At 32.0% G+C, this 10738-nt stretch overlaps 1 protein-coding gene across 1 annotated transcript; it reads right to left on the bottom strand.

Annotated features, from left to right (window-relative positions):
- Positions 1 to 2290: 2290 nt before the first annotated feature.
- Positions 2291 to 5206, bottom strand: LOC114762194 (protein RICE SALT SENSITIVE 3-like). Its single transcript, XM_028951652.1, has 7 exons — positions 5036 to 5206; positions 4893 to 4943; positions 4352 to 4483; positions 4066 to 4171; positions 3823 to 3864; positions 3650 to 3706; positions 2291 to 3189 (listed from the first exon to the last, which is right to left on the bottom strand). Exons 1-7 carry the CDS (start codon positions 5170 to 5172, stop codon positions 2536 to 2538), a joined length of 1179 nt encoding a protein of 392 aa, XP_028807485.1. The 5' UTR covers positions 5173 to 5206; the 3' UTR covers positions 2291 to 2535.
- Between the last annotated feature and the right edge of the window lie 5532 nt (positions 5207 to 10738).

The raw sequence follows: 10738 nt of genomic DNA, 5'->3' as shown, positions 1-10738 counted from the left end.
TATTCGGGTGTTTTTTGGGCCAAACTTTTCAAAGCTTGTTCTGAAGATACTTTGTTTTGCCCACAAGACCTTCTTATGAGTCAAACTAATCATGATATTGGGCCTGGTCCACTATGGACCTTCGGCCCAACAGATAAACCTCCGAGTTTCTCTACCATGTTAATTAATTTATGTGCGCCAATTTAAGAGTGCTTTTGAAGAAAAGTTAACAAATACTGGTAATTGGGTTAGATTGGAAAGAGGTGGTCCCAAGCAGAAAGGGTTCAAATGGGACCAGTGATTCTTCTGAGAAAAAACACCAAATATTTTTGCAGTTCACACTTTGTCTCCTTCATTAATCAGTTCATTAATCAAAAGGTCTTTGATCATATCATATTTTCTAATTGAATTTAATTTAATTTGATAATCTAAATATTTTTATCCTCATCGTTGATCTTCATCCAATTTTATCCAAACATGCACAAAATATATATATATATATATATATATAGTTAAGTTAGAAGATGTTTCAATTTGAAATTTTAAATTAAATTAAACTAAATTTATTTAATATGACTTTTAATTTCAACAACAAAAGTCTATATTCTAAAAAAAACTAAATTTTTTGTTATTTTAACAGATGGTAAATATGTTCATAAATAAATTATTAATTACATTTTTTTTACCATATACATGTTTGGTCTTCATTTGCAAAATGAAGAAGAAGAAGAAAAACTGCGGTGGGAACAGGCATATTTGATAGTGGGATTATTTATTTGGGGTTGCTTTGGAGAAAACAAAAGGAGACAAAAAAATGAATGAGTAATTTCATTGAATATGGGAGATGAACAAAGATTGAGAAATCAACAGCTTGTGGGCTAGCTAGCTAGCTAGCTTAGTGACAATATGATGAAACACATCTTATCTTTAATTTTTCCAAAACCCACCTAATTATTTCTTCATCAAACTTGGTAACACCATCATTACCATTTGTTAATATCTATGTTTAGTTGGCATCTACTGCTTCTAATTGCTCACCTCACATCATTACTTTCGCATGTGTTGACACACCACCTTCCTCCCTTGACTCCATTATTATCATTTTCAATCGTTTCATCAGAATTGAGAGAAAAAAAAAAAACAAATTCATCAAATCTGTCTTAAAATTTAAAAATTTGCTAACTTTATTAAAAATAGAGAAACACTATAAGTTAAATTCTCTTTTTAATAATTTTCATAAAATTAGATAATGCTAACTAATAGCGTTTTAGGTGACTTGTATTGGGGCCATGAATTTATTCTATAATAAGGATGTGAGGGACTGTGTACCTTATTCAAAAATCAAGTTGAACTTCGTTATTTAATTCTGGAGATTCTACTATCATGTAAAAAAATGTGATTAACTAACTAATTAATTAATTATAATATTGTAAATGCATGCAGGCGACTTAGCTCGCAGTAATTGCCTAGCAACATATTATTCAATTTTTTTAATTAATTTATTATTTTAAAAAACTTTACATTTTCTCAGTCTGATCGATATTCTTTGATTTTGCATTACAAGGTATCGTTGATTTATAGAAACTTTCAACCAATTAACCCTTAACACGTCTCGTTTTGCAACAAAAACACAATATAGATATGATCCCATTATATATTCAACACCATTTTTTTTTTATCCTTTTCTTTTCCTTTTCAGCATTTTCTTTATGTCTCCCTTTTGCTACACCCAAAGTTTCTTTGGGTGGAACATAAAAAACATACCAAGAAAGTTAAGATATGATTTCTCTTTTGAATTTGAACTAGGATCTCTCTCTCTCTCACACACAATTATTTACATATTTACTATTTTATTTTCTAATATGATAATATAATAAGCTTGTAAGAGAATTACATAAGAAGGGGATAATTATGTGAACTGAAGTTATAATAATTCATAATCATCAAACTCGTATTGAAATTGAATCTGATGATAAAAGATATGAGTTCATATAATCTTTGGTCTTTTAAGTTTACTCTCATTTTGATATTAGTCTCTTAAATTTCAAATAATAAGTTTTAATCTTTTAAGAGATAAAATGATTCAAATTTTTATTGTATTACAAGAAATGATGTTTTAAATAAAAAGAAATTTAAGGGATTAAAATCTATGATTTAAAATTTGAGAAACTAAAACCAAGAATAATTTTAAAAAATTAAAGTTTATATTAACCCTAAATATATCAAGAATTATGACTAAATTATTGCCCTTTTTATCTTTTAACTGCCAATGTACTGTGACTAGCGTCCATCATTCACCTTCAACCTTGTATGGAGCTAAGACAGAAATTATCATTAATAAAGTATGACTAATAATAATCAAGAAAAAGGAAAGAAAGAAAGGAAACATAAGGACAAAACTACAAAGTGAAAAGGCAAAAACACATGAAAAAAGGGAATAAAAAGGGACACGATCAAAGAACTATTACGCATACATACAAACTCATCATCTCATCATCTTCTCAATCAAGTACCCACTTTTTTGCCCTGGCTAGCCTCCGCCATTATTGTTCCAAGTTAAAAGGTCTCCATCACATCCTGGTATGACCCTCCTTCTGATTTCCTGTAATCCACAGGTTGCTCCTGTTCCTGTTCCTGTTGCTGATGATGTTGATGACGATCCATTAATGGAGTTGCAGGAGACGAAGAAGACAAAGCCATTCTTGAAGGTAGAGTGAAGCTCCTCTTGAACTTATCCATGGTGCTTTCCTGCTTCTGGAACTCACTTCCAGTACTAGGGTTCGAGTCTGGGTTGAAAAACGACAGCCCGTTCTGCCATTTGAGGTCGTCGTTTCCATGGCCGCCCAATGGCGGCGGCTGATCAGAGGGATGATGGTCGTGGAGGAAGAGGTGGGTTTGGTCCCTGGGTTGATGAGGCATAGAACTACTCAATCCGAGTGTTGACGAGTTGTGGAAGTTGGTGGGAGAGGAGAGATTAATGGAAGTAGTTGCAGAAGGAAGGAGTGGTGACCGGTGGTGGTGATGATGAGGCCAGTTGACGAGAGAAGGCGGTGGATGAATGGGAGTGACGGCAGCGGCGGAGGTGGAGGAGGAGGAGGAAGAAGGGTTTCTGGTTGAAGAGAAGAGGTGGGAAAGGTAAAAACCGGACTGATATCCCAGAGACTCGAACGTGTGCCTCATCCTCAGAACGAAATGAAGATCTTCTGGAATCTATATTCACACAAAATTAAAAGCCATGCATGCATCACTATAACATAAAACACACACAAATTAAAGCCATGCATTTTTTAAAATAAATATATTCTTTAATCAAAACATAATAAAGACAGTTTTTGTAGTTAACAAGACCACGAAGATAGTACAAGCAAGTTTTCAACTAAATCGCATACTTGTTATACCTTGCAATAACCTGATGGGTGTCAATATACATATAAGCAGATAAAAATGTAATTTTTTATTAAAAAGAAAATGTTACCACACATCTGATTTCTTTGACTTTGCCACCGTATATGAATATATAAAACACCATGTGAGATATATCCTAATCCATGGGTTCCAATTTCCCAAAAATCATGTATCTTAAATTTATCCTTCAATCCAGAATATACGCTGAAGATGGTGATGAGCCAAAAGCTGCAAATTATAGAGAGAAGCAAAGTGATGAACTCACTATCTTGCAAGAACCAAGTTGCAGAAGTCCGTGCCCAGCTTGAATCACAGCTATTGTCTAATAAATGTGAAACAAAAAGCCAAAAACAATTAGTAATAATAATAATAACGATAATAATGATAATTCTGAGACCCATAAGGGCAAAACTGAACGATTGATTCTGTGATTCTGACCTGAATACCTGATTCAAACTGGTCAGTCCATTCTGGTGGAAGCTGCAATTAATATCACCAAAAAAGACAAAACGTAGTAGGGTCAGTCAGTCGGTCAATAGAAAAAAGCCAAATTTAACGCCACATTCTGTTTGTTTCAAACTTCAAAGTAAAGCATCTTCCAAGTTTCAGAAACCAAAAAGAAAGAAATCAGAATGAAATGAATGAACTGCTTCTTCTGGTTTGGTTTGGTTTGGTTCATACAGCATCAAACGAACTCTGCCAGTAGTTGGAGATGTTTGGTTCACTTTCTGAAGGTTCTTTGAATACCCATTTGTGACACTTATCTGATGCAACTTTCCCCATCAGCCTGGTTCATTAAATCACTTAAATCAGACATCACAATGCAAAGAAAAATGAATAGACCAGTTTCCCACAAGTATACATGGAAAAAAAAAAGACTTTTTTTCAAAAAAAAAGGGGTTGAAAATGAGAGGAAGATCCAGAAATGAAACCATAAAAATATAATAAACACCTACCCAGTACCCACCCTTCTCCATAATTATATAATTGAATGGACATTTTGCTGAATGCTTTTCTGACTGGATCTTCTTCTCCGTTCATGTCTTCCAGACAATCCGAAACCCTTCCACGGCAGAAACCATCCTCCCACATCAACATCCTGCCATAAATTCAAGCGAAAGTTGCATGTCAGTACATAAAATTCCTAACTTAAAGCCCAGAGGATCTTTTGTTGCCCTGTTTTCCAAGGAGAAACTGTAAACTTTGCTTGGATGCCGAGAAGAAACAGTTTTTTTTTCCTGCAACAATAAGTGCAGCAGAGAATCTTGAAATTTTATGTTTTCTCCTCTGTTTTCTCGTTACCACAAAGCAGACCCAGAGCGAAAGTCTGCTTAAATTTTCAGTCTTTCGTTACTCTGTTTCGTGGGAAATACTTAAAACTCTGTTTGGACCCAGAAAGTGTTCAGACAGTAGTACAAAGGCACAGGGAATTTGACTGTTGCGATGGGCTTTGGGTATTTTCTTAGCATCCAAACAGAGAGTAAGAGAAACCATGAAACCATACTTACAAGCTACCGTTGTCATCCCCAACCTTGCATCCACTACCACCTCTGAGTCTTCTGCAAGTTAAGATGGAGAATCCCTAGTTGAGAAAACAGCTCCTGACAGAGAAAACAAAATTTAACAGAGAAAGAGAGAGAGAAGCATATACGGGCGAGGACGTATGGTCCAGAAGACGGAATAAGTCCAATCTGAGTTGATACAGACGCTTCTGAGGGCCTCATGAAGTGCCATCATCCCAACAGCTTCTTTGCTTCTATCTGATACTGATCCTCCTGAGCCCACCATCTTTCTTTCTCTCTCACTATATACCTTTCTTCACCCTCTCTACTTTCCTTTATGAGATCTATCTCTGAAACGCCTCCTCCTCTGTTTTTTTCCCCTTCTAATCACCACAAAGCACACCGATTCTGTTCTTAATTCTTGTGGGGTTTAGGCGCTCGATCGCAGAGATTTGGCGGAATCTTACAGAAAGCAGTACAAATGATTCTTCATCTCTAGAGTTGTGCGTCTGTGGCTTTCTTTTTCTTTGTGAGTGATGTGAGAGCTTTTTGTTTTGGACAAGAAGGTTACTTTGAGAGAGGGAGGTGGTGGTATTGTAATAAGTGTGTAGCCATGGAAAAACGTGGGGTCAGCTTTTGTCTTCTTTTTCTGTCTCACTGTCTCTTGCAAAGCACGAGATACAGGGAACAACGGAGAAGGAGGAGGAAGGGAAAGAAAGTGCAGGGCAGGCCAGGTCATGAGATATTGAAAATATTTATATATTGTATTAATTATACTGATACATGCTGCTTGCATAAATTCCACAAAATTTCACTTTATTTTAAAATTAAGAAAAATCAAGTTTAAGAAGAAACATAACATTGTAATTTATTATAGATCATATAGTTTATATTGATATTGATTGGGTTGTGTTGACTTTTTTAATTTAACTGTTTAAGGATTTGATTTTTAAAACCCCTGGCCAAACGCAGCTTGTTATTTTAAAATGGGATAGATTAACAAATTTTGGCACCTGCAATAGGAAAAATTGTTGAAAAATCTCACATTGCGAAATTTATTATTTAAAGGTACATAAATTTTGTTTAAGGACCTACTGCAATTTGTGTGAGTGTGACTTTTTTAAAAAAAAATTATGTACAATCTATCTTTAATTATATGCAAATGAATGATACTACTTCCGGTTCTAATTATAAGAATCAGTTGACTAATTTAATGAGATTAAGGAAGTAAGTTGAGTTAGTTATTGTCTTAAATAGGTTTTGTCTTTCATAAAATATCCTTGCTAATCAAGTGTATTGACTAGAACTATCATTGCTAGAAGGGTTACTTTGGAAAAAAAATGTATAAATATGAGAGACAAAGTGAATTGAGGTCTTATATTTAGGACCAAAATAAAAGTCAAACAGGACCTTATATTAAGGACCGGAGATAATATATGCATGTAACCCAAAACCAAAAAAAAAAAGTTACACCTGCTACAAATGAATTGTACTCGCTCAAAAATCTAAGATGTTGTGTATCTTTATATAATGCTCTTCTGGTCCTATCATAAGTTAAGAAGAAAATTTTTTCATATAAATGTATAATTTTATCTTTTATTTATTATTGCGTTGATTTTGTTTTTATGTGGTATATTATATATTAAATAGAAATAAAGTTAAAAAGTTATTAAATTTTAAATAAGAATTAGTGAAGTTTAAAATTTTTATTAATATGTATAAAACATATAAAAATGATTTATAAATAAAAGTAAAGGAGTGAGTTTTACAATAAGAAATGTTTTTCACAAATTTCCCCGTCTTTTAGGTATAGGACCTGTTGACTAATGAAATTGCGGTGATTTGTCCATTTTCCAGCTTTGTCAATGCAGCAAAGTATATTTCAAAAGAATAGAGATCATTTCCATATAAGCATGGCAGCCGTTCAATATTTTCCAAAAATAATAGAAATATGTTATTGATAAGACAAGCTAACGATTTTTTCCCCCCAAACTAATTGACATATCCGCAACACTTGCAGGCTGATGGCCAAAATATATAGAGAATCTAAGTCATTGATTTACAGCACAAAAAATTACCTTCATTCTTATTTCTACTAAAAATGATATTACTAAAAATATAAAATGAATTTTTACTTGAAATTCTTGAAGTTAGATGTGATCAGCTCTGCTCCAATGTTTTCTTTCACCTGAAGCATCATTAATTCTTGATCCAATGAAAAAATTTTGAGTTAATTTATGAAGTATGACATTTACACACTATTTCTCAAAGTAACATTAAAAATAAGGAAGATGATACTTTGGGACCTTTTTCAGGAGCTGTGACCGTTAAGAGCCTAAAATTTGAAATATACTACTGGTTAAGAACAAATGTCTTTTACTTTTAGAATAAATTAGTGGTTTTATAAGTTTTTTTTTCTTAAGTCTTTCTTAAGCATAACATCATAAGTTTGAATAGAATACAATGGATGCACACAACAACTTTTTTTTTTTTAATCACCCTTACTTATATGAAAGACTTTTTTTAAATTTGTACCTTTTCAAGTTTTAAGTAAGGATAAACCTGAAAAACTATTTTATTTTCATATCATTTTAATGACTCAAGTATTTATAATTCTAATGAGATAGTTATAAGTGCAATCTATTTGAGATGGGAGGAAAGAATTTTTCAAATTGCACATTAATTAATATAAACTACACATAAGTGAGTTTTGCATGTGTAATGTGAATTATGAAATCAAATAAATTAGTCAAACTTTATGGAGAAATTTTATATTCCACATTTGCCCATGAAAAGTAAATTATGGTGGAAGGTGATGTGAAAGGGGAAAATAATAAAGCTGAGACTTTGAGAGAGGCGTTAAATTGTGAAGGAAGGATGCGAGTAGAGAAGAGAAGATGGAGTGGTCAAAAGTGAGAAGAAATTAATTATTTTTTTGACCAGAGGAGAAGAAATTAATTAGGAGGATTGAAAGGCTGAGATTTAGATTATTATTTTAAGGGATCATGAGATAGATATTATTGGTGTTATGCATGTCTGCACCTACCTCTCAAGCATCCTTTCCAACTCTTCACCTCATTTACTCATTATTAGAATATTACGACCTTTAATGTAATAATTAGTTGAAGATTAGATTTATTATAAATATAATATTTCAATTCATTTTTTTAATTTATAATTTTTTTCTCAAAATACTCCTATTGATTATAAAAAGTTTATACTAAGGGTAATTTAAATGTATAGGATTAAAAAAATAGTTTAAAAAACCAGCATATATTTATTACAAATAACTAACTTAATTAATTTATTTAATATTTCTAAATTAATGACTTAACTCTTATATTAAGGATTAGAGATAATGTTATTATACTTTATATATTATTCTCCTCCAAACTCAACAAGTCTCTCGCCCTCTTCCTTTTTCTTCCTTCTCTTCTCTTCTAGGGCCATTCTTCCCAATTAAGTTACATCAAATCCCAAATTTACCCCTACCCCAAAAAGTTGTTGACAATGTTTATTAATTACAAAAACGCTCCTTAATATAAGAGTTAGTAGAGGTACTTATTTTTATTTTAAGTGCAAGACTCCTATTTATTTTTTCTCTTAAATTCTTAATTTTTTCTATACTTTCACTATTGATTATACATATTAAGAAAGTTTTCTATCGATTGAGCGATACTTCTTAATATAAGATCTAAATAACTAATTTATAAATATTAAAAATTAATTAAATTATTTGTTTACAATAAATATTTTTGACCTTTTTAAACCGCTATCTGTACTTATGTGTATGGCAAGTGGGAATTAATTTTTGGTCAAAATCTTTTTAATATGTGCTATCAATAAGGCTACTTTTAATATATATATATATATATATAAGTTTGGGAATAGGAGTAAATTGAGTGCCTATATTTTATACATATCTGTCTGTGCCGTGTAAAGTGCTTCTTTTTTTTTTTTTTTTCCAACAGTGTGATGTGTACCGGTAAATAATAATTAAACAAAACGGGGAAATAAAGAGGAACGTTTGGTTTCAGGAGTCACGTGCGCACGTGCCATGGTACGTCGTTTCTCATAAACAAATGTTTCCCTGCATGAGTTGCGAGGCGAATGCTTAGAGTTTGAACTTTCTGACCCTGGCCACTCTGTATCACGCGATCTCTTCTCACTTCCCGGAATCCATCGGTACATATTTTCCTCCCTTGACCAATGATGAATGCCAAGCCGTTGATCGGGGCGTGTCTTGCAATCGCTCAAGAGGTCACATGGGACATATAGCCCAATAGATGGAACAGTCTAAATTCCCTGGGCCTTTCACTATGTCCACTGCATTGATCGGTCCAGCTTTGGGCCCCCACGACTGGATCTTTGGTGGGACCCACGCCATAGAAAATCCATCAAGTTCTTCATTACTTTGGTATTATAGGATTTAAAAAGCTGGCCCAACGTTTAAAAAAAAGAGTCATGACTTTTGTGATTATTTTTAAAAATTATTATGCATTAATAATTGATCACAATCCTCTATTATTTTAATAACAATTATCCTCCGATCCTTAATATGGACCTATTTAACTAATTTGATTAGATTAAAAAATTTAGGTAAATTATTTAATTATAAGAAATATGACACTTTTTTCTTAAAATACCATAATCATCTTCTTAATACCCCTCTCCCTCTTCTACTTAATTATGATTGAGGAAGTATTAATAGGGGTAATTTAGAGAAAATTAATAATATAACAAATGGGTTTTATATTAGGATCAAAACCAACTCAATAATTAGATCTATATTAAGCACCGGAGGAGTATAATTTATTCTTCGCCTTATAGTCAATTAAAATGTCAGATACGTCGATTTTGACATTGTGTATGGCTGACTTTTCTTTCTTTTGAATCTATATACCCCTTTTTTTCGTTTGAACTGTCTTCAAATCCAATTCAATTTTAGTTCAAATAATATCAATACAAATATTAGCCTATAAGGCTAACCACTTGAGTACCCGTAAAAAATGATAAATTCTTTTTATCATCATGATTCAATATTTTTAGACGTAGCAGATAAGATCATGTGCCTAGTTTGCTTTTGACTCTCAAAACTTGAAGCTTATCTATTTTGTCCCCAACTTGAAGCTTATCCTTTTTGTCCGGCCCCTAACTCAAACCATATATCAATGATTCGCATTCGATTAAAAAAATATATATTATCTCCGATTCTTAATATAAGATCTAGTTGACTAATTTGAGTGGATTAAAAAAACTAGTTAAGTTATTTATTTGTAATAAATAAGTATTATCTTTTTTAAAATATCCTTGTTAATCGAATATATTAGCTAAACCTACAATTATTACAAGGACTACTTTTAAAAAAATGGATAAATGTGAAGGATTTAGTGAATTGAGATCATATATTTAGAATCAAAATAAAAATTAAACGAACTTATATTAAGGACGGGTAGTATAACTCTTTTTTTTTTTTTTGATAACATAAAATAGACAAAGTTTGGATTTTTTATCGGGATAACTTGCTAAATTTAAGCAGTAACCAATACATCTTCCCCCCCCCCCGCCCAAAAAAAAAGCCGTTTGAAAATGATACTTCTAATTAATTAAGAGAAAGGGCCTAGTATGTTACTGAGGGCATTTGTGGAGAGATCAGTAATTTTAAGAAAATCAATTATTTTCTTGTTCAAAAAAAAAAAATTATTTTTCTGATTTATGTAAAGTGGGTATAATGGTCTTATAAATTAAATTTAAAAAGGAGAGACCAATTATGCACAGCTTAAATTTATTTGGATTTAACATCAGTTTTGGTTGAGCTAAATTAATAAAGATGAATGTTAGTCAGGTATTAA

Source organism: Neltuma alba, unplaced genomic scaffold (assembly GCF_004799145.2).
Source record: "Neltuma alba isolate B1F8T4 unplaced genomic scaffold, ASM479914v2 tig00011198_pilon, whole genome shotgun sequence".
NCBI classification, from domain to species: Eukaryota; Viridiplantae; Streptophyta; class Magnoliopsida; order Fabales; family Fabaceae; genus Neltuma; species Neltuma alba.
The sequence above is the reverse complement of the archived record's forward strand: the minus strand, read 5'-3'. Positions and strand labels throughout refer to the sequence as shown.